General features: G+C 41.7%; 1 protein-coding gene and 2 pseudogenes across 5 annotated transcripts in view; 1 reads left to right on the top strand and 2 right to left on the bottom strand.

Moving 5' to 3' along the window:
- The first annotated feature begins 3419 nt into the window (after positions 1–3419).
- The window catches only part of PCCA (propionyl-CoA carboxylase subunit alpha), a 396610-nt gene continuing 375980 nt past the window's right edge, over positions 3420–24049 (top strand). For all 3 annotated transcript variants that reach the window (XM_053563974.1, XM_053563972.1, XM_053563973.1), the window contains exons 1-2: positions 3420–3606; positions 20241–20309. In XM_053563974.1, the coding sequence (XP_053419949.1) occupies positions 3502–3606; positions 20241–20309 (174 nt within the window). In that variant the 5' untranslated portion in view covers positions 3420–3501. The remainder of the gene's footprint in view (positions 3607–20240; positions 20310–24049) is intronic.
- On the bottom strand, positions 10111–10881 carry LOC128566878 (60S ribosomal protein L29-like; annotated as a pseudogene). The gene has a single exon (XR_008374660.1). The product of XR_008374660.1 is annotated as a 60S ribosomal protein L29-like (transcript).
- LOC128566880 (charged multivesicular body protein 5-like) lies at positions 18903–20146 on the bottom strand (annotated as a pseudogene). The gene is made up of 2 exons (XR_008374661.1): positions 19795–20146; positions 18903–19510 (listed from the first exon to the last, which is right to left on the bottom strand). The product of XR_008374661.1 is annotated as a charged multivesicular body protein 5-like (transcript).

Below are 24049 nucleotides of genomic sequence, written 5' to 3'. Positions count from 1 at the left end.
ACAAAATATAAAAAGCAATTAGCCAGGCTAGGGTGTCTATAGCTCAGCGAGTATATGCTGAGAGGTTAGGGTGCTGGCCACATACACTGGGGCTCCTGGGTTTGAACTCAGCCCAGGCCTGCCAAACAACAACTATAAAAAAAAAAAAAAAATAGGGTGGCGCCTGTGGCTCAGTGAGTAGGGCGCCGGACCCATATACCGAGGGTAGCGGGTTCAAACCCAGCCTCAGCCGAACTGCAACCAAAAAATAGCTGGGTGTTGTGGCGGGCACCTGTAGTCCCAACTTCTTGGGAGGCTGAGGCAAGAGAATTGCGCAAGCCCAAAAGCTGGAGGTTGCTGTGAGCCGTGTGACGTCATGGCACTCTACGGGCAGCAAAGTGAGACTCTGTCTCTACAAAAAAAAAAATAGACAGGTGTTGTGGTGGGCACCTGTAGTCCCAACTACTTGAGAGGCTGAGGCAAGAGAATCACTTGAGCCCAAGAGTTTGAGGTTGCTGTGAGCTATGACGCTACAGCACTCTACTGAGAGCAATAGTGAGGCTATCTCAAAGAAAAGAAGAAAAATTAGCTGGGCATGGGTGGCATGCACCTGTGGTCCAGTTACTTGGAAGGCAAGAGGATCATTTAAGCCCAGGAGTTGAGGTTTGAGCTATGATGACACAACTGTACTCTATCCTGGGCAACAGAGCAAGACCGTCTCAAAACAAACCAACCAACCCCCCCGCCCCCAAATAGAATTGCTAGATAAGCTTTTCATCTAAATAAAAATGCATTAGTTAATTAGCCAATAGTGAGTTGGCACAGTGCATATGAAAATGTCTGAACCCAAGAAGGGCTCTTCTTGGATAGGAGTTTATGAGAACTCTAAACAGAAAACATCATGAACTTGGCTCTTTGCTGGAGCACTGAGGAGTTCTCAGCAAAGGAAAGGCCGGAATGATAGTTGTTAACTTGGGATTCTGTCTGTACATCTTCAGTTTAGTCCTTCTGAAGATTTCAGTTTCCCTTCAAATCTAATTTGTTGAGGGTTCTTATGAAAAATTTTGCCAAATGCTTTTACTGCCTCAATTGAAATGACCATGTAATTTTTGTGAAAACTTTAAATTTGAGTTAAACTGCCTCCAACTAAAGGAAATGTGATATTTGGAAAATACCTAGTCAATAAGATTCAGTAATATTCTCAAATTGGAGGCACCAATTTGGTTCAGCAGCAAAACCCAACAATTGGGTTTTGCAATTGTTTTTGGAATAACTAATGCAATTATTTTGGAATCTCAAAGCTTACGGGTCATATGAAGGTATCAAGTTGAGGTAAATTTACAGTTTTTCTACCCTTGGAGCTCTAGTCCTCCCTGCTTTGCATTGAAGGAAAGTTCTAGAATAAACAGTTGGAAAGATGGAAGAAGGAAGGAACAGAGGCCAGGGAGACTGTGGCAGAAGTAGTCTAAGGGAGACAGGGAGCCTGCTTTAGCTCACTGTTGGGCTAGTGAGTTAAACACTGAGGTCTACACAGATATCCTTCTGCCTTCTTATCAAAGCTGTGATCACAACTTTACCCCCACCATTGTGTTCATGTTCTGGCAAGATGGAAACAGAAGGGAAAATGGAGGATATGTCCCTTCCCTGAGGGCATAACCCCACAGTTGCCCTTGTCATTTCTGCCTATTTCCCATGGGCCAAACTTAGTAACCAAATTTTAGTAACCACTTGTGCTGCAATGTAATTTCGGAAATGTATGTCTTCATTTAGAAAGGAGAGAAGGGGATATAGAGGGCACAGTTCTTAGATTCCATAAGCCAGACCTTAGTCACATGGCCACACCTATTGCAACCCTTCACTGGTGGCCAAGTACCCAGCTAAAATTCAGACACTCTATTACTAAAGGAATGAGTGGGGAATGGATGTTATGAGACAAGCAGTTTCTGCTATAGTGCCTTTCATAAAAAGAACTCTTAGGAAAACAAATAGAACCTAAGAACTAATAAACAGGTTAAAAATGGGGAAAAGAAAAAGCAAAGCCGATTTCTTGGGTGTCAAGTGAGTCCAGCCTCAAGTACATGTACAAGAAATCCTATGATACTTCTCTTTTTTTTTTTTTTTTGCAGTTTTTGGTGGGGGCTGGGTTTGAACCCACCACCTCCGGTATATGGGGCGGCGCCCTACTCCTTTGAGTCACAGGCACAACCCCACTTCTCTTACTTTTTCCATAAAAGTTCCTACTTATATTAAAAAATTCCATTAAATGTCATCTTTTTTTAAAATTTTTTTTTTTTTTTTTTTGTGGATTTTGACAGGGGCTGGGTTTGAACCCGCCACCTCTGGCATATGGGACCTGCGCCCCACTCCTTGCGCCACAGGCGCCGCCCTAAATGTCATCTTTTTGATATCCCCAAACATTTTCTTTATCTCTTTTAGCATTTACCATCTATCATATATTCTAGGACATTCCTACCTTTGTAACTCTAAAGGTGACTGTGCAGGACAGGCAAAATAGTTAAGTGCAGAACCTGATGGCCTGATGTCTGAGGTTTGCTTTAAAATTCTCCAGCAAAAAATAAAAAGGTAAATAGATGAAAACAGACGGACAAAATGTTGATTTGTTGATGCTGTGTGATGGGTGCTTGAGTAATCACATTATTTTGTCACTTTTGTGCATGTTTAAAATAATACAATAAAACAAACCGAAAGACCAGCCCCTCAACCCAGCCCAACAACTTCAAACCTTTGTTTCATCATTTACTCGCTGAGTGACTTTGCCTCTCCGCAGTTTCAGTTTCTCAAAATGGGGATGATATATAAGCCATTAGGGTTTTTATAAAAATACACGGAATTCGAGGCATCTATCTTAAGGTCTGGCCCTTTAAGTAGTTAATAAGCGTGTCTGCTTGCAGGTGATAGGAGCTAAACTGTATCTGGTTCTGGCTAAAGTAGTATCACGCGTACTAAGTGGCAGAGGTAGTACTTGAGCTCCAATCTCTGATTTCTAGACCTTTCTCTGTGTTATCGCGCTCGTCCAAAACTTTCCCTCAGCAAACATACAGGAATAGAGTTTGAGGCTAAGTCTGGAACTTTGGGCTCTCGGAACCCCAGGTGGCCAAGGGGCGGGGTAGACTCAGGGACTTTAACTTGGCATTGCTCCGTACTGGTTGCTAAGTAGACGCTGGGACAGGACAGGGTTTGCCCCTGCCCGCAGCTGGACCTCACGCTTGTCTCCCAGCCTCTCTTACTCCCAGAGTCAGCACAGGCAGCCTGTCTCTCGGCTCCGGTCCGGCGCTCCGCCCTCCAGCTTCCTCCAGGTCCCAGGGCGCTCTTTTCTAGGACCGGCTCCCCGCTCCGCAGCTCGGGCAGAACATCCCCCCGCCCCCCAATCCGCCCCTGACCGCGCGTAGGGGCGTGGCTTCCCGTTCCTGACTCGTGATTGGCTGAATCCCATGCGCTCCCCTTCCCCGCCCCCTCCGGTGAGGTGAGAGGTCATCGGAGAGGCGGTCTGAGGGGACCACAATGGCCGGGCTTTGGGTAGGCGCGGTAGCGCTGGTCGCGGCTGGACGGCAAGGGCGGCGGCCGCCGCAGCAGCTGATGCGAAGCGCGGCGCTGTGGACCCTGAAGGTGAGGGGCGACGGGGCGCCTACGGGCCTGGGCTTCCAGCTCCCACCGCCTCTGAGTGGCCGGTACCCGGAGGGCTCTGGCTCTGTCCCGCTGCCCCGGCTATGCCCTGGCGACACCCGCGTCCCTTCCCGCCTGTCCCCGCAGCCCGAGGCGCTCTTGTGCTCTCTCCTGGCGTTCGCCCTAGAGTAGGCGAAAGAGGCTGGTTGCAGCTGTTTCTTCCAAGGATCCTGGAGGGCAGAGTGGCCTAAGGAGGCAGGCTGTGGTGGGTTCTTCGCTCTCTCCTGGGCGGCTGGTGACCATAGGGCAGCAACGTACCAGCATTGCCCTTGGTCCGATTCCAGTGCCTTGTGGTACTGGCTTCTCTTAATCTTTACAGGGTGTGCTTTTAAGTTTCCATGTTCTCTTGCCTTTTCCTTTTAGAAGGGACACTGAATTGCTGTTCAAGCAGAGTTAGTATTGCAAGTTCCTCTTAAGTTTTAAAGTGGTATGCAGTATCAGGATTGCTAACAGATTTTATTGACTTGAAAGCATGTCTTCCTTGCACGACTCTACAGTACACTGTATGAAATGCATCCTGTGAATTTCTCTCTTCTATGTAGTGGTTAGCTTGGTTCTGTACGGTTATAAACACATTTCATCACTGTTAGTGAGTGAACCAGGGGTCCTCAAACTGCGGCCCGCGGGCCACATGAGGCCGTGTGATTGTTATTTCTTCCCGTTTTGTTTTTTTACTCCAAAATAAGATATGTGCAGTGTGGATAAGAATTTGTTCATAGTTTCTTTAAAAAACTATAGTCCGGCCCTCCAATGGTCTGAGGGACAGTGAATTGGCCCCCTGTTTAAAAAGTTTGAGGACCCCTGCTCGGGTGTCTTAGTGACAGCTGACTTACAAGTTGGAGGGTTTGTGTATGCCTTTTAATTCTTTTTCCCTTCAACATTTAGTCTCTTGTCATTTTGGGCATGGGCTACCTTACTTATTTTAATAATATGGTTTATTGAGTCACTTCAACAAATTCTTTCAAATGAAGGTTCCTTGAAAAGCATTTGTCATCTAGTTCAGTGTATTTGTGTTTTTTTTTTTTTTTTTGTAGAGACAGTCTCACTTTATGGCCCTCGGTAGAGTGCCATGGCATCACACAGCTCACAGCAACCTCCAACTCCTGGGCTTAAGTGATTCTTTTGCCTCAGCCTCCCGAGTAGCTGGGACTACAGGCGCCCGCCACAATAGTTCAGTGTATTTGTTAAATTTTCTTTTTAAAACTTTTTTTTTAAATTGCCACATGGTAACTTGATTTATTGGCATTCAAATTTAGAAATGGAAGACACTTGGGAGCTGATCTGCCCTATCCTACTCTTTTTAAAGAGTTGGGAACTGAGGCCCAGGTGAGCGGTGTGAGTTGGAGCTGATTGTGGGAATGGAAGTCAGCTGGCACCTTTATTTGCTTTGTGTTGACTTAATGATCACTCAGTGTTCTCTGTGTTGCCATACAGTTTGTACTTTATTGTTCTATGAGTGAGTATAATCTTTTAATCTCTGTTGGCCTTGTCAATTGCAGTTGTAAGGCTTGTACATTTACAAAGAGACAAGACAAGGTGACCTTTTCTAGCAAAAAGAGAAGACAAAGTATTTCCCCTAGACTCTAGAGAATTCTGACCAGTCTTTTAACTAACAGTTTGTTTAAACAATTTTAGGGTATATGTAGAGTTCACTTTTAAGTTTTGTTTTGTATATCAGCTTTTAAAACACATTCTGTTTCAATATTAGTGTGGTGGAAAGGTGTGAGCTTTCGGGTTGTGTATATTGGACAGGTCACTTTGTTGGGCCTTTTTCCTTTTAGCTGTTATCTTTTTCCAACAGATCTTTTTATTTTTAATTTCAGCTTGCTTGTTCATTCTTCTTCGTTTGAAGTACTCTTTTTTTTGTTGTTGTTCATTTTCTTCTTCCTCTGGCGATGCTCTTTCCCATTGCCTCTCCAGTAGCTGGGATTACAGATGCCCACCACAACGTCCGGCTGTTTTTTTTTTTTTTTTGATGTTGTTAGTAGAGACGGGGTCTTACTCTGGCTCACTGCTGCTCATACTGGTTTCGAACCTCTGAGCTCAGACGATCCACCCGCCTTGGCCTCCCACAGCGCTGAGACTACAGGCGTGAGCCACTACGCCCGGCCCCAACAGATCTTTATTAAATATCTCCTATGTTCCAGCTGTAGGGAATGAATATGGTTTCTGTTTTCTTAGAAATTTCAGTCCCTTAGGAAGAGACAGACAAGTGTAAAATGCCATTAGGGCCCTGTTACAACAAGAAAATTAAATAGAGCAGCGGTTCTCAACCTGTGGATCGCAACACCTTTGGAGGTTGAACGACCCTTCCACAGTGGTCACCTAAATACATTCTATCTCTAAACAGAGCTAACTCTAGACCAGGCGTCCTCAAACTGCGGCCCGCCCGCGGGCCACATGAAGCGGTGTGAATTGTATTTGTTCCCGTTTTGTTTTTTACTTCAAAATAAGATATGTGCAGTGTGCATAGGAATTTGTTCGTAGTTTTTTTTTTTTTTAAACTATAGTCTGGCCCTCCAGCGGTTTGAGGGACAGTGAATTGGCCCCCTGTTTAAAAAGTTTGAGGATGCCTGCTCTAGATGATACAGAGTACGATTCATAACAGTAGCAAAATTATAGTTATAAAGTAGCAATGATAATAATTTTATGGTTGGGGGTGACCACAACATGAGGAACGGTAATAAAGGGTCGCGGCATTAGGAAGGTTGAGAACCACAGAAATGGATTCCACCAAGTCAGGAGGATTTTGAGCTCTTTGGCCTAGATACAGTTCTGGTGCTTTACTTGAGTTAATTTATTCAATCCTCACACCAGTCATGTAATCCGTATTTACTGAAGAGGAAAGGAAGGTACAAAATATTATGTAGAGCTAGTAAGTGGCAGACCTAGGAATTAGAATTTCAGGACCTGTGTGCTCTTGATCATACCATGGTACCTAAAGTAAGGAAGTGTTTTTCTTTGGAAGTGAAAATTGGGACAAGTTTTGAAGAACAAGGTGACCTTTTCTAGTAAAGAGAAAAGACAAGTGTTCTCTATGAGAAAGCAGTGTGTGCAAATGTCCTGTGGCCAGAGGTAATGACAGAGTAGAAGAATTGAGAAAGTCCACTGAGGTTTTGGTGTGGAGATTGGATAACATTAGAAAGGTAGGCCAGAAGGAGACCATGGTGGGCCTTATAGGTCATGTTATGAGGTTTGGTGTTTGTCTTAGAGTAGTGGGAAGCAATTGATGTTGGAGGTGGGAGGGATGACTGTGACATTTTAGATTGGCGAGGCTGAGGAAACTTTTGTACACTTGTTATACACTTACTGTGTAACATATAAGCTTTGATTTTTTTTTTTTTTCCTCACCTGGTTTCTTTCTTTTAATGTATCAGCAGAGACTGCATCTTGTCTATTTCTGTGTCCCTAGCACAATGTTTGACACAATAGCTGCTGAATTTGTAACAATAGAGTTGCCTTATGTTTATGCCTGCAAAGAATTCCTCCTTTAGGTGGAATTAGAAGCATCTTGGAAGTTCCCTGTCACTCTTTGGGAACTTGAACTGCTGCTTGTCTTCTTTCGGTGCTTCCCTTCTATGAACTTGAAATGTGCTCTGCTGTGTTTGTTTGAAGCTGAACCTTTTGAAGATTTTAACCCCTCCCATTCCTTCCTCCACCTCCGTAAACCTTTTGGTTGGTTGGAAAACAGCTAACTCTAGACTCTAGAGAATTCTGACCAGTCTTTTAGCTAATTAACAGAGTGTGTTTAAACAATTTTAGGGTATATGTAGAGTTCACTTTTAAGTTTTGTTTTGTATATCAACTTTTAAAACACATTCTGTTTCAATACTTGGTTTTTTCTTCTGCCTGCATGTTTTAAGTGGTTCTAGGATATGGTTTTATGGTTATTGCTACAGTTTTTATTGAATTTCATATGCTTTATATGGTTTTCACATATGTATTTTCTTTTATCTTTTATCCAGCTGCAACTAGGTCAAAAATCTCAATTTTGGATAGGAGGAAACAAAGCTGGGAGCAGTTAAGTAACTGTTTAAGGACATAATTGGCAGAGGTACATTTGAATGTTGGATAAAATGATTCCAAAGCCTTGCTTTTTTTTGATTGCAGGTTAATTTGAGGGTATAAACTGTTAGGTTACATTGTTTGCTGTTTGTTAGGTAAAGTTTGTAGTTGAGCCCTTCACCCCGGAGGTGTGCCAGATACCCTTAACTTGTGCCAGTTAGGTGAGAGCACACTAAAGGCTTGTTTTTCTAATTACAAATTATCTCTCATTTGGTCTCATAGTGTGGGTACATTCACAAAGTTTGAACACTTAAGCTATATGCTCCTTGAAATCAATCTTTTTTTTTTTTTTTTTTTTTTGAGACAGAGTCTCACTATGTCACCCTCACTAGGGTGCTGTGGCGTCACAGCTCACAGCAACCTTGAACTCTTGGGCTTAAGAGATTCTCTTGCCTCAGCGTCCCAAGTAGTTGGGACTATAGGAGCCCACCACCGCAACGCCCAGCTATTTTTGTTGTTGTTGCGGTTGTTTAGCTGGCCCAGGCCGGGTTAGAACCTGCCACCCCTGGTGTATATGGCTGGCGCCCTAACCACTGTGTTATGAGCACTGAACCAAAATCATTTTCTTTTTAAGTCAAGAATACTTAACTGTGAAAAGAATAAGTTTATCTGAATGCTTATAATTGCCTGGAGGTTAATCTTTTCAATATGCTGATATGAAAAAGTAGTTTTTGACACATCATTTGAGGAAAAAAAAATCTCAGCTTATTATTATTATTTTTTTTTATTTATTTTTTATTTTTTGTTTTTTTTGGCCAGGGCTGGGTTTGAACCCGCCACCTCCGGCATATGGGACCGGCGCCCTACTCCTTGAGCCACAGGTGCCGCCCAAAATCTCAGCTTATTACAGAAACTAGTTTCTGGTGTAATAAAATATTTATAGACATTTGTGTATTTATACATCTACCTTTGGATTTCATTCTGTTTTTAAGAGGTTCAGAACAGAGGTAATAACCGCTACAACCCTTTTTTAATAAGGGAGAAAGATAGCGACAGTTTTTTTTTTTTTTTTTTTGTAGAGACAGAGTTTCACTTTATGGCCCTCGGTAGAGTGCCGTGGCCTCACACAGCTCACAGCAACCTCCAACTCCTGGGCTTAAGTGATTCTCTTGCCTCAGCCTCCCGAGTAGCTGGGACTACAGGCGCCCACCACAACACCCAGCTATTTTTTTTTTGGTTGCAGTTTGGCCGGGGCTGGGTTTGAACCCGTCACCCTCGGTATATGGGGCCGGCGCCTTACCAACTGAGCCACAGGCACCCCTTGACAGTTTTTGATCAAGAGTGAAAGAAAAGTTACTTAAATGATTCCAAAATTTTTAAAATGTAAGTGGGAAAACAGTGAAAAGGGAAATTAGGGAAGGAATTTTTTGGGGATAGAAACATAGTGTTTCATGTTAAGTATCTGGAATTAGATGTCTATAAGAGTTGTGTTATGGTTCTGGGAAGACAGAGGAGAATCAGTGGCCAGTTTTGGGGTCAGTAGTCAGAGGCACAAATTAGAGTACGTGAACCCTAAATATTCTGACAACCCTAAATTAGGATTTAGAAGAAAGAAGAAGAAACTATAGGATTTAGAGGAATGGTTTGAGAGGAGCCAATATCGTGTAGTATAACTAATGCCAGGGAATAACTTTCAAGAAGCAGTCAGCATTTGTTCATTTGTCTAGAGCAGTGTTTTCAACCTTTTTTATCTTGTAGCACACTCGAACCTTTAGTTAAACTTCTGTGGTACACTTTAATTATGTTGATCAAAAAAAAAAAAACACAGTAAAACAAAAAGAAAACAACCAGCCTTGCCTAGTAGCTCACATCTGTAATCCAAGCACTCTGGGAGGCCAAGGTGGGTGGATTGCCTGAGCTCAGGGGTTCAAGACCAGGCCTGAACAAGAGCTAGACCTGAACAAGAGCTGAACAAGAGCTAGACCTTGTCTCTAAAAATAGAAAACTAGCCAGGTGTTGTAGTCTCAGCTACCTGGGAGGCTGAGACACAAGGATCACTTGAGCTCAAGAGTTTGAGGTTGCTGTGAGCTCTGATGCCCTAGCACTCAACCCCAGGGTGACAGAGTGAGACTCTGTCTCAAAAAAAAAAAAAAAAAAGTTAAAGAATATACTTACTGTGCTTTGAATTTCTTTTGAACCTAATTTAATTAATGATCTTTAAACATTTTTGTGGCACACCTAAGATCCTTTTAGGGCACATTGGTTGAAAATTGCTAGTCTAGAGATTTAGCTCTCTCTCAAAAAGTTCTAGGAACCATGACCTGTACAGGAAAGGCCTCCCAGAGTGTTAGGATTATAGGCATGTGCTACCATGCCTGGCCCTCCTGTCTCTTACTTTATTTTTATTTATTTTATTTTATTACTATTATTTTTTAACAAATTCTGCCTCAAGTTTATTTGTACAAATAGCACAGGAGGACCCCAGCCCCATACAGACAGCAGCCTAGAGGTCACACCAGTCCTTTTGTCCTCATGGCAGACAGATGCCTCTACTCTGGAGCCTTTGTGGGGGCCTGGGCACCTTTGGGAGCCTGAGCTGGAACTGAAGCTGGAGCTGCAGATGAAGCAGCAGATTGGGCCTTTGTCTGATCCTTGGCCTTGGCCTTTGGCCTGCAGAGCCTGAGACCCTTGGCAATGCGTGCACGAGCACGCTTCCCAAGCTTGGGGTGGGCGATGTAGGCAAGTCGACTGAGTTTACGGCTGGCACCCTTTGGAATCTTGGTCTTAACCTCCTTGGGCTTTATAAGGGCCTTTATAGCTTCAGCACGTGCACTCACGGCCTTGGCATTGTTGGCCTACATCACCTTCAGGCCCTTCTTGTTGTACTTCTTGGCAAAGTGCATGTTCCTCAGGAACTTGGGATCTACCCCCTTAAGAGATTCATATCTTTGTGATCGGGGTTTCTTGATGTCATTTCTGTGCCACTTTCGAGACTGGTTGTGTGTGGTGTGGTTCTTGGACTTGGCCATGTCTGCACTGCAACCCATGACGCCGGTCTCTTACTTTAAATCAAGAGCTGGAATGATGTTCACTTATGAGTGCATGTTGAAAGGTGAGATGGACTAAAAGCCAGGCCTCTTATGCCCAAAAGTCAGGTTGTGAATGCAAAGGAAAAGTTCTTGCAAAAAAAATTAAAAGTGCTACTCCAGTGAACATGCGAATGATAAGAAAAGTGAAACAGCCTTTTTTTTTTTTTTTTTTTTGAGACAGTCTATGTTGCCCTCAGTAGAGTGCTGTGGTGTCATAGCTCACAGCAACCTCAAACTCTTAGGCTCTAGGGATTCTCTTGCGCAGCCTCTGGAGTAGCTGGGACTATAGGCATCCGCCATAGCCCTTGGCTATTTTTTTGTTGCAGTTGTCATTGTTGTTTAGCAGGCCCAGCCTCGGTGTATGTGGATGGCGTCCTAACCCCTGAGCTACGGGCACCCAGCCTGAAACAGCCTTATTGCTGGTATAGAAAAGGTTTGACTAGTCTAGGTAAAGATGAAACCAGCCATAGTGAGATCTATAGTAAGGCCCTAACTCTCTTCAATTCTGTGAAGGCTGAGATATATGAAGAGGCTGCAGAAAAAAAGTTTGAAGCTAGCAGAGGTTGATTCTTGATGTTTATTATGAAGCCATTTCTAAAACATAAAAGTACTAGGTGAGGCAATAAGGACTGCTGCAGAAGCTGCAGCATGTTATCCAGAAGATCTGAAGGTGGCTACACTAAATAAACAGATTTTTAGTGGAGATGAGACAGCCTTCTATTGAAAGAAGATGCCATTTAGGCCTTTCATAGCTAGAGAGGAGAAGTTAAATGCCTGGTATTAAAGCTTCAAAGGACATCCAAGTGCAATGGTGTGCTCCTGTAATTCCAGCTACTTGGAGGCTGAGGTGAGGGGATCCTTGAGCCCAGCAGTTCAAGTGCAGCCTGGGCAACATAGTGAGACTGCCCCCTTCCCCATGTCTAAAGGAAAAAAAGGCTTCACAGGACAAAATGCAGTCAAACAGCATCATATGCATGAAAGGGAATTGATGTGGCAAACTTCATTGTTGCCTTATTTTTAGAAATTACCACAGCCACTCCAACCTTCAGGAACCATCACCCCAGTTAGTCAGTTGCTATCAACATGGAGGCAAAGCCCTCCACCAGCAAGAAGATCATGAGTTGCTGAAGGCTCAGATGATCGTTAGCATATTTTAGCAATAATGGATTCCTTTAATTTTTTTATGACATAATAACGTGGTTCACCTAATAGACTACGGGATAGTATAAACGTAACTTTTTTTTTGGCCGGGACTGGGTTTGAACCCGCCACCTCCGGCATATGGGGTGGGCGCCCTACTCCTTTGAGCCACAGGTGCTGCCATAAACGTAACTTTTACATGTGCTGGGAAAACAAAAAAATTGATGGTTTTGTTTTGTGATATTTGCTTTATTGAAGTGATTGGAACTTAACCCAAAATACACCAAGATAGGCATGCATAAGGAAGGGAGGAATCCAGGATGGTTCTTGAAAACACAAAAGATCACATATCCTGTGATTCCATGTATATGAAATCTCCAGCGTAGGCTAATCCTTAGAGACAGAAAGTAGCTAGCAGTTGTCTAGGGGCTGGGAGGAAAGGAGATGGGAGTGACTTAATGGCTAATGGGTTTTTTTGGGGGGTGATGAAAAATGTTCTGTTGTTAGTAGTGATGGTCCACAGCTTGTGGATATCCTAGAAACCACCAAGTTGTATATTTTAATTTGTTTAGTTTTGAGACAGAGTCTCACTTCACTGGCCCGGGTAAAGTGCTGTGGCATCATAGCTCACAGCAACCTCAAACTCTAGGGCTCTAGCGAGCCTCTTGCCTCAGCCTCCCAAATGCTAGGAGTCCATTGTGCCCAGCCTTAAGTTGTTTATTTTATTTTTATTTTTAATTTTTTTTTGAGACAGAGTCTTACTTTTCGCCTTTGGTAGAGTGCTGGAGCGTCACAGCTCACAGCAACCTCAAACTTGGGCTCAAGCAATTCTCTGGCCTCAGCTTCCTGAGTAGTTGGGCTATGGGTGCCTGCCACAAGGCCTGGCTAGTTTTAGAGACGGGGTCTCTCGCTCAGGCTGATCTCAAACCTGTGAGCTCAGGCAATCCACCCACCTCAGTCTTCCAGAGTGCAAGGATTACAGGCATGAGCCACTGTGCCCAGTGAGTTGTGTATTTTAAAACTGTGGTCCCCAACCGTGGGCCACAGATTCGGACACAGGAGGAGAGCAAGTGAAGCTTCTCATGTATTTACAGCTGCTCCCCATCACTTGCATCACAGCCTGCGTTCGGCCTCCTGTCAGGAGCACAAACCCACCTGTGAACTGCGCATGTGGGGATCTAGGTTGTGCACTCCTTAATGACAGTAGTTTTCAACTGTCATGAGTGTGCCGCAAAAATTTTTAAAGATCATTAATTAAATTATTTTCAAAAGAAGTTCAAAGCACAGTAAGTATATTCTTTACTCTTTTTTTTTTGGATTGACATAATTTAACTGTTCTGCAGAAGTTTAACTATAGGTTCAAGTGCGCTGTGAGATAAAAAAAGTTGAAAAACACTGCCTTATGAGAATTTAATGCCCCATGATCCGAGGTGGAGCAGAGGTGGTGATGCTAGTGTTGGGGAGTGGGATCATCATTAGCAGACAAGTTTGACCACACAGAGACCATAATAAATCAGTTGCTTATAGAATCATCTCAAAACCATGCTCCCTGCCCATGGTAAAATTATCTTCCAGGAAACTAGTTCCTGTGCCAAAAAGGTTGGGGACTTCTGCTTTAAAAAGGTAAGCTTTATTGGGCGGCGGTCCCATATGCCGGAGGTGGCGGATTCATACCCAGCCCTGGCCAAAAACCACACACACAAAAAAAGGTAAGCTTTATTGTGTGTCAATTATAACTCAAGTCAACTACCTAGCTCCTGCATTTGGTAGTGTCTTAGAGCTGGGGTAAGGGGAAATAGTTACCTTGAACAGATGGTTTTTACAGCTGGAGATGGGTTTCTGTCTGTCTTATCCCACAGAGAGGCTCTAGAGCATTGATTCTCAACTTGTGGGTCACGGCTCCGCCTTTGGGGGGGGGGTCTCCTGCATATCAGATATTTACATTACTATTCACAACAGTAGCAAAATTATAGGAAGTAGCAATGAAAATAATTTTATGGGTGGGGGTCACCACAACATGAAGACCTGTTGTAAAGGGTCGCGCATTAGGAAGGTTGAGAACCAAAGAGAAGTGGTTCTCAGTGTGGTGTTAGGCCAGCAGCAACAGCATCAGCTGGGGACATGTTAGGAATACACCGTTCCCCAGCCTCACCCAACACCTGCCCACTCAGAAAATCTAGGACTGGAGACCAGCAGGCTCTTTTAACAAGGCTTCCATGTGATTTTGATACGTTGTAAAGTTTGAGAACTATAGCACTAGATCAGCCTCACAAACAGTAAAATGAGTTGCAAATGAAATTGAAATCTAGCATTCTGTGGGCAAGATGAGAGCCTAGATCAGGCTCTCTCAATGTTTTTCTGGCCACTATATAGGGCTTCAGAGGCTTTCCATCTGTGCGGACTTCCTATGCTAGCTCCCCAACTCTCCTGAGCTGAAAAAAGGTGGATTGTGCGTGTTTGTTTGCCTGCTGCCATAAGCTGAATAAAGGGCATGTCACAGTTACCTTCTGCTCCTTGGTTTTTCTTCCATCAGTCAGAATTCAGTTCATATCTCTGTGGTCTCAACCTTTTGCACTACACATTCATCTGAAAAGGTAAAATGAAAGAAAAAATAAAACAAGATGAAATTAATATATTTTATTTACCCTAATATATTTAAAATATTACTTGAACATTTAAATATAAAAACTTACTAATGAGGCGTTTACATAGTTTACTCTTTGAGCAGATCTGAAGTTGGCCTCTGCACATTTCAAGGTGGCCAGTGGCTGCCATATTGGACAGCACAACCCTAGAGGATAGATTCAATGACTGAATTGGTCCCACCTTTAGATGAGGGGACTTCTCTTTTGGAAGCTGTGTTAGTCATTCCTTGGCTATAGGTTGGGAGGGGATAGCTCTCTGGCTTGATAGAGAACTGGATAGCTGAGGCTCATTGAAACAACAGTCAATGTCTCTTTTGAAATGAAAGCTATGCTTCCATGAAAAAGCTGGGTGTAGCTCAGTGTCTTCAGAGGGGGCATGCCTTCAGGTCACTGAAGGCTTGTTAAAATGCTGAAACAATATTCAGCTGATACTTCCATGTTATGAAACATGGAAGAGAAGACCTTCCGGAAATTTTAGAGATGAAGCATTAACGTTTACTTTTGCCTAAGTAAGATCATTTTATGGTTCTATTGACACATAATTTTGAGGATAGTTTCTTTGAAGCAGAATGCATTCTGATAATGACTTCACCTGCCAGCAGAATTATCTTAGTATTATTCACCTGTATGCCACTATAGATACTTAGGACCAACAGTTTTGATTTTGGCTAAACTAATATTTAAATTGATCTTTAAGGTAATTGCTAGTGGATTTTGCAGTTTCTACTGCCATGTAAGGCCACATCTCAATTATGAAAGTGCTGCCATCTTACCAAAGGATATTTGCTTCCCTGGCGGGAGGCATGCATCTACTTTGTCTCAAGAGCTATCCCGCTTCCCTTCCTTTTTGGGGTAACAGTTATTGTATGCTGACAATAACATATATGTAAAGCTGTGCTAGCATTTTATACATTATCGTTTAATTCTCATATTAGCATTATAACCTACATAAGTACTAACTATTATTATGCCCAGTTTACAAACAAAGGCATTTCTTATCTACTTAAGATTTGAACTTGGGGGCGGCGCCTGTGGCTCAAAGTGGTAGGGCGCCGGTCCCATATGCCGAAGGTGGCAGGTTCAAACCCAGCCCCCGCCAAAACCCACAAAAAAAAAAAAAAAAAGATTTGAACTTGGTTCGGAATCAGTCTAGACCAGAACTCTTAATGACTACATTCTTCTCTCTTGGTAACTCTCCAATGGTGCTGGTATAATTTTAAGAAAGAAGGGATAACTGTATACTTGTGTTCAGTTTTACTTTTTCTGACATTTTACCATTTATGAAGACTAATTTATCCTTTTAGGAACTCTCTAGGAAAGCAGGGAGTTGTGAAACTGGGGCCCAGAGAAGTGATTAACTCAATGCATCTCAGACAAAGCAGTGGAAGTAAGAGTTGACCTGGGTCTTCAGCCTCTCAGGGCCATGCTGCTTCCCGTGTGCCTCGCTGTGGTGTTTCTTTTCTAAGTGTGGAAAATACAGGAAATCAATTTCCGAGGAAGAGAACTAAGGCCGTTATGTTACTGGGAAGTTGCTGTGCACACCCTGATCTCTCTCCCATGTGGCTGTGATAGGCTATATAATCTTTTAGAATGGAATTGATTAAAGTTTTTCCTCAAAATCTTTGCTGCCAGGAAGTATTTTAAAAGAGTTTTGCACTGGGCCTGTAACCAGTTTATTATGTGCTTACAAAAACAAACCTTAAAATTCTTTGTAGCCAACCAAATTGGCAAATTTCTACTAACATGTTCCCTGCATTTAAAAAATAAAGTTTATGTTGTAGCTTTATAAAAATTATCTTAGTTTTGATCCAGGTTCTTCACTGTTGACCTTGCATGAAGGTCTGCCAGGAGTAAACAGGATCAGCAGTGAGTCCAGATTCACTATGAAAATGGTCCAAGCCCCAATCCTTTTTTCCCTTGGTAGTTAATTATTGTGTTGTTACAAAGTTCTGTCTGCTTGTAGGATTTCTAATTCTAGTTATTGGCTAACCAGGGGCACCTGTGTTTTGCTAAAACTTTGGGCCCCATTATTGCAGATTCACAGGCGTACGGAACATCAGATCTTGGCTTTTGATAGAGTAGTGTTTGTGTGGGAGATGCTACTTTTTATTATCTCATTATGAGAAAGCTTATTATGTTCAAATCTTGTAACCATTACAGCTTCATCCTGTGACCTTTGCAATATTAAAGCCCTTGGGACTCAGTTTTCTCATCTGTAAATTGGGGCCAATACTCTTTAACTCACAGGGATGCTTGAAGGAATACAGGGTGGCCATAAAGTTCATGTGCAATTTTAAATTGCACACTTTTAAATTAGATACGAACTTTATGGCTACCCTGTATATGAAAGATTGTCTGGGTCTTTAGTCTTTTACCTGATAAAGGCTTTGTTTTATAAACTATATCTTTCATATCTATTACTTTCACTTTTGTAAGCGTTTATCTTTTATAATTGGGGTTTGATACTTTAAAGAATAGTTGTATAAATCTTAGAGTTCATTTAAAAATGTCCCTGTAAAAACATTTTGCTTCTTATTTGAGTTGTTATGCTCTTAGAAAGTTCTAAGATGCAGTGTTGCGTTCTACTGATTTCTATCTCCCATCGGTTCATCTAGCTTTATTAGTGGTCCCTGGGTAAATTGTTTGCTTGGCTATAAATTTTATTAGTCTTTAAAAAAATATTTTAAAGCACTATGATATATTTTCTCTACAAACATTTTAATGAATTAGAAGTGAATTTGATTTTTTTTTTTTGAGACAGAGTCTCACTTTGTCACCCTTGGTAGAGTGCTGTGGCGTCACAGCTCACAGCAACCACAAACTCGTGGGCTTACGCGATTCTCTTGCCTCAGCTTCCCAGGCAGCTGGGACCACAGGCACCCTCCACAATGCCCAGCTATTTTTATTTGCAGTTGTCATTGTTGTTTAGCTGGCCTGAGCCAGGTTGTTCAAACCTGGCTCCCTTGGTGTATGTGGCTGGTGCTGTAACCACCGTGCTCTAGGTGCCAAGCCATGAACTTGATGATTAATGTTACTTTTTCACATCAGCCAAACCACTGTTGTACCCAAAAAATGTAAAATAAGAAATCATGCCCCAAACATTAGCAAATAGACAATATTTTTATTATTTTTTTGTTGCTGGTAAAATCAAAGCTCCTTGAGGCCAAGGCTCTTTCTTATTTTATGTTTTATTATAAAGTTCTGGTCTGTGACATTTCTGACCCACCTCTGTCATTCTGCATGGTCAGAAAGACCTTTCTTCAGATTTCTTTGGCCTATTGACTCTCCTTGTTATACTTTTTTGGAGATTGCTTTGATGCCTTTGTTTTTTCTTGAGTGCCAAGGGGACGTGTCTGGAGTTCTGATTTCTCTTCTGTAATTATGGTATATTCCCTACCATTACATATATTGATTGATAAAACATTTCAGCTGGAAGTGACCTGGAAGACGTACCCTGAAAGAAAAATATATATTTTTCCTTTTGAAAAATATTTGAGTATAAATAAATGTCCTATACATTAAATATCAAGAAATATTCATAATTGATTACAAGTCAGGCTGTAATACTGAGGGAACCATAGAATCAAGATATCTACTCATGATACAGCAGTGGTAATTCCATTCCCTATTGGACATAGTAATGATTTGCTCACAAGACACAACAAAACTCATCAGAAAAAGGCTATCACTTTAACAGACCTATAGTGCCCCAATAGAAAATGTTTTTTTTTTGTTTTTTTTTTTTTAAGAGACAGAGGCTCACTTTGTCACCCTCGGTAGAGTGCTGTCACGTCATAGCTCACAGCAACCTCCAGCTCTTGGGCTAAGGCGAATCTCTTGCCTCAGCCTTCCGAGTAGCTGGGACTATAAGCACCTGCCACAATGCCTGACTATTTTTATTGTTGTTGCAGTTTGGCCTGGGCTGGGTTCAAACCCACCACCCTTGGTATATGGGGCTGGCGCCCTACTCACTGAGCCATAGGCACCACCCAGAAAATGTTTTTTTTTTTTGTTGTTCTTTGGTGGAGTGTTGTGGTGTCACAACTCACAGCAACCTCAAACTCTTGGGCTCAAGTGATTCTCTTGCCTCAACCTCCCAAGTAGCTGGGACTACAGGCGCTCACCATAACAGCTGGTTATTTTTAGAGACGAGGACTCGCTCTGGCTCAGGCTGGTCTCAAACTTGTGAGCTCAGGCATTCCACCCACCTCGGCCTCTCAGAGTGCTAGGATTACAGGCATGAGCCACCGTGCCCGGCCTTAGAAAATGGTTTTGAATCAGAATATGAACAGCCCCAATAATTTCATCTCTGTCTTATCAATTTATCATAGAGTTACACTGTTAAAGATTTTAAAGATTCCCATTTCCTTGATTTTATTTTAAATGATCATAAATGAATGAAAATAAGTCATACAAAGCCAAAGATACTTTTAAGTAAGTCTTTCATAAGAGAGAAAGGAATCAAATTTTAGTACCAAGAAAGCCTCTCCAAAGGAATGAGTCTCTTACTGGGGGGAAAAAGAAAAAAAAGCAATGTAATTAACCTTTCTTTCAAAGAAAAGAAAAAAACCTAAATCTGTCATGGAGAATTCGGAAAGATAACACGTTTCCCAGTCCCACAATGTATGTTCATTTTATACGAGGTACTTGAATGATGCAAGTCTATGAAGCAGGAATCTGTGGCAATCCAAATTCATCCACCAGGACTCCATCCTTGTTTTTTGTGTCAGTGGGAACACCTTCTGGAATTGCAGGTGCAGATGCTGCTTCATCCAAGTAGAAACTATCTTCATCAGCCAGAAGCTCATCACCCAGTGCATCCAACTCAGCTTCCAGGTCATCTTCATCTAATTTTGGGGTGCCATAACTGCGACTCAGTGCTTCTTGGATTTCATTTGCATCTTCCATCATATTCTCTAACTGGTCTTGTAAATCCTCAATCTGGTCAGTTTTCACGTGGGTTGTATGCTTTTTTCATTTCTTTTTTTTTTTTTTTTTTTTTTTGTAGAGACAGAGTCTCACTGTACCGCCCTCTGGTAGAGTGCCATGACGTCACACGGCTCACAGCAACCTCTAACTCTTGGGCTTACGCGATTCTCTTGCCTCAGCCTCCGGAGCAGCTGGGACTACAGGCGCCTGCCACAACGCCTGGCTATTTTTTTTGTTGCACTTTGGCCGGGTCTGGGTTTGAACCCGCCACCTTCAGTATACAGGGCCAGCGCTCTACTCACTGAGCCACAGGCACTGCCCACTTTTTTCATTTCTTTTACTGCCAGTTTCATGGCATCAACCATGGTCTTGGTGTCCTTTAGTGACTGGATAGTGTAATTGGCTCATTCCATGTTAAAAAGACTGTTGGGCGAGATTGTCCCACTGCTGCTCATACGTCCATTTTTGCTTTAAAACCCGCAAGGCTTTCTGCTTGACCATATTCTTTGCAGGACCCTCTCTCGTCATCTTGATCTGATCCTTATACTTCACTAGCTCAGCATCCAATCGAGAAATCTTGTCAATGGATTCTGCCCAGCTGTCCACTGTGACAATGCAGTCAGTCAGGCTGGGTGACGGAGCCTTGGGTTTCGCTTTCCAGAAGAATCAGTTCATCTTGGGCAGCCGAGGAGAAACCCCCTGAAAAAATATTTTTAAGCCCATTCAAGTATCTGTAATGTATTTCATTTAACTTTTTTTTTTTTTGTAGCACTGCTCAAGACAGCACTTTATGGTGTCCCGTAGTCTTGGTTCACTGGGATATGATCCTAATGAAAAAGTAAGTATTTAAAAATGTTCTCAACAACGAGGTTCTCATGGCTTTACTTTTTTGTCTCCACATTATGTTCAGGGAATAGATGAAGTTTTGTTTGTGCAGTGCAGTTATTTATTGCTGTAGCATCATAGATTTTATAGATGCTCAATCTTAGTTCCTTTTCTTCATCATGGGTCACTTGAGTCTTTTTAATTTTGTGTTTGTAGCTATACTAAAAATTGAGTACATTTGCATCATGTTTCCCTTGTTTTCAGCAGAATACTAATACAACTTTCTTTCTTGAAGATTGGGCAGTTGAGAGATTTTGATTGAACTATTGAATTTTTGCTTTTTTACTTAATATTTGAGTGATTTCTTTGGATCAGAGGTAACTATGCATATTGTAAATTTTGGAACAAGGAAATTCCAACTAAAATCTTGGTATGTGGTAGTATTTTAACCTGGTGATAGGGAAGATAAAGGGACTAAGAAATGATTAGAAAAAAAACATGGTTTGGTGGCAATGAAGGCATCAAAGAGGGCAGGATAAGAATTTTGGTTAAGAAGAGATTGTTCCAGGTGACCATCATGAAAGGAGAACTAATATGAATGATTGAGATTGACATACTTGAAATATCTTCTTAATCATCTGACGTGCACAAAATTGCTTTCTAGATTCTTTTGAATCTGGAGGTTTGGAGGACTATGTAGCCTAATAGAAATGCAGTGTGAAACACAATTATAGGGCAAATGAAATCTAAATTTTTTAATAGTCACATTAAAAAGTAAAAAATGGATGAAATGAATTTTAATCATATAGTTTATTTAACTAAATATTTAAAATGTTTGGGCGGTGTCTGTGGCTCAAAGGAGTAGGGCCCTGGCCCCATATACCGGAGGTAGTGGGTTCAAACCCGGCCCTGGCCAAAAAAAAATAAAAAAACCCCCAAACTGCAAAAAAATAATATTTAAAATGTCATTTCCATATATATTCGGTATAAAAGTGTTAATGGGATACTATATGTATTTTTTTTTTTTTTTGGACCATATCTTCTAAATCTGGGACTCTCACTTTGATTACCCACAATTGAATTGCTAAGTAACCTCATGTGGCTAGTGGCTACAATATTGAACATGCACTAATCCCTAAATTAGTGCATGTCTAGATAAATTAACTGTGATAAAATTCCTGTTAGGAAAGTTTAATAGTTTATAGTTTTATAGTTTAATTTTAAAGCTTCACTATAGCTTCACTAAAGCTTCCCCATAGGTACAGTGCTTTGGGGTTCATGTTTATATGTTTGTGCACATACGTTCCAATCTAGAGATAATCAGCTATCATAATTGGGAACACTCTAGGAGTAGTTAGCTAGCATTTATTATAGAGGCCACATTTACTGGTAAGTGGTTCAGCCATTTTTCTCCCTATAAACATTGGTAGCCTTCCTCATTAGAATAATGATTATTAGAAATGAGCTATCATTGAGTAAATTAGATGTATTTAAGATATGTATTGCTGTCTATTATTTTAGATTATTCTCTGCCGCTTTATTAACAGCTAACAATCTACAGATTGCTCCTGAAGTCGCCATACATAAGGAAAATGGGAAATTGTAGCTAAATATACCTTTATTTATAAAGTAGTCTCTTGCCCACCTCTTTGTAAAATAAAGGTACATTTAGCTACGATTTCCCATTTTTCCTATGTATGGTGACTTTTGGGACACCTTGTATTTTGAAAGGAATTTTTTTTTTTTTTGGAGACAGTCTTACTATGTCACCCTCAGTAGAGTCACAGCTAACAGCAACCTCAAATTCTTGGCTTAAGCGATTCTTTTGCCTCAGTCTCTCAAGTAGCTGGGACTACAGGCGCCTGCCACAATGCCTGGCTATTTTTCTGTTGCAGTTGTCATTGTTGCTTAGCTGGCCCGGGCTGGGTTCAAACCAGCCAGCCTCGGTATATGTGGCTGACAGTGTAACCACTGTGCTACAGGCGCCAAGCCTTTGAAAGGAATTTTTTTCTCAACAGTAGGTCTGAAGAGTAGGCTTCAAATATTCAGTAAATTGTGCTGTAAACAAATGTGCAATCATCCAGTAGTTGGCCTTTCATTCTTTACCTTTCAGGATAACATTCAGGCTTGATTAGTCCTGTGTTTAGTGACTGGTCTGTGGGTTCTTGATGGTTTGAGACTGACAATATGGTTAGCCAAATCAGAATATTGTTCCTTGGTCTCAGGTGAACTGTTCCTATAGGCTGTTGGAGGAAAGTACAAGAAGTTGAGACTTTGCTGAATGTACAGAGTAGGTTTTGAGATTCTTTTTATGTCTATTAATAAATGTTTGTATGTGACAGGGTTTGTTCTAGAACTTTTTTCACTATAACCTCTTGGTGAGGTTACAGGAATAGCTAACTCACCTCTGACATTGGTTATTACTGATAATTACTAAGAATAAATGAATAAATTTGCATAACTATCTTGGTTTAGTACATTGAAAGAGATAGGAAAGATAAAGGGACTAGAAGTGGAATCTCTTGGGGGCTCACAGAATATTTGTCATGACTATCTGAAATCAAATTTTCTCCCTGCTATCTTTGCCATCTCCTTAACTGTGGAGAAATTCCATGGTGCCCTTAGTCAGTGATGGATGTTTTTTGACACCCACTGGTATAGTACAGGTGCATGTTCAGACCAAGTTAGTGGCCTCTCCCTTTACTTGAGGGCTGTATTTAATTAGACCTTTCTGTCTCCAGGCCATTCCTGCTGTCTTTTGTAACCATTCACTAAATACTGACTTGGTTTGTTCTTTGTGGGTTTTTTTTTTTTTTTTCTTTCTTTCAGTTTTTGGCTAGGGCTCCGCTTGAACCAGCCACCTCTGGCATATGGGGCTGGCGCCCTACTCTTTTGAGCCACAGGCACCGCCCTTCTTTGTGTGATTTTGAGACAGGGTCTTACACTGTCACCTGGGCAGGAGTGAAGTGGCATGATAACAGTGTTGTGATCATAGCTCACTGAATCCTTTAACTCCTAGGCTCAAAGGATTGTCCTACCTCATCTTTATGAGTACCTGGGACTACAGGTGCACACCGTCATGCCTGGCTAATTTCTTAAAAAATTTTTGCAGACATAGGGTCTCACTATATTGTTCATATTGGTCTAACTCCGGGTAATACTCCTTGATAATACTCCTGGTCTCAGCCTATAAAAGTGCTAGGATTAAAGACATGAGTCACTGGCTGGCTGCACCTGGTTTGTTTGTTGTTACCATTGTAAGCACAATAGTAATAACTTTGATATTGGTGAATATCTTTGATAATATAATTCATGTGTATTTGTTAAATTGATTCTCATTATTAATCTATTATTAACCCCTTTCTTACTGTACACTTTGTCAGTGACTCACATCAAATCAAAATTAAACCATGTAAAATTTATTCATTACCAAAAGTATTATTTTTAACTTTTTTTTTTTAAGACAGTCTTACTATGGCATCACAGCTCACAGCAACCTCAAACTCTTGGGCTTAAGTGATCCTCCTGCCTCAGCCTCCCGAGTAGCCGGGACTACAGGCGCCCGCCACAATGCCTGGCTATTTGCTCTGACTGTCTCTTAATCACAAGTGTGCTTTTTCTATTTAAACTTAAGAGGGTCTCACTCTATTACCCAGACTACCAGACTGGAGTGAAGGGCCTGATTGTAGGTCACTAAAACTTTGAATTCCTGGCTTTAAGTAGTCTTCCTGCCTTGGCCTCCCAAAGTGCTGG

This window comes from Nycticebus coucang, chromosome 15 (genome assembly GCF_027406575.1).
Source record: "Nycticebus coucang isolate mNycCou1 chromosome 15, mNycCou1.pri, whole genome shotgun sequence".
NCBI classification, from domain to species: Eukaryota; Metazoa; Chordata; class Mammalia; order Primates; family Lorisidae; genus Nycticebus; species Nycticebus coucang.
This window is presented reverse-complemented; position numbering and strand designations above follow the sequence as displayed.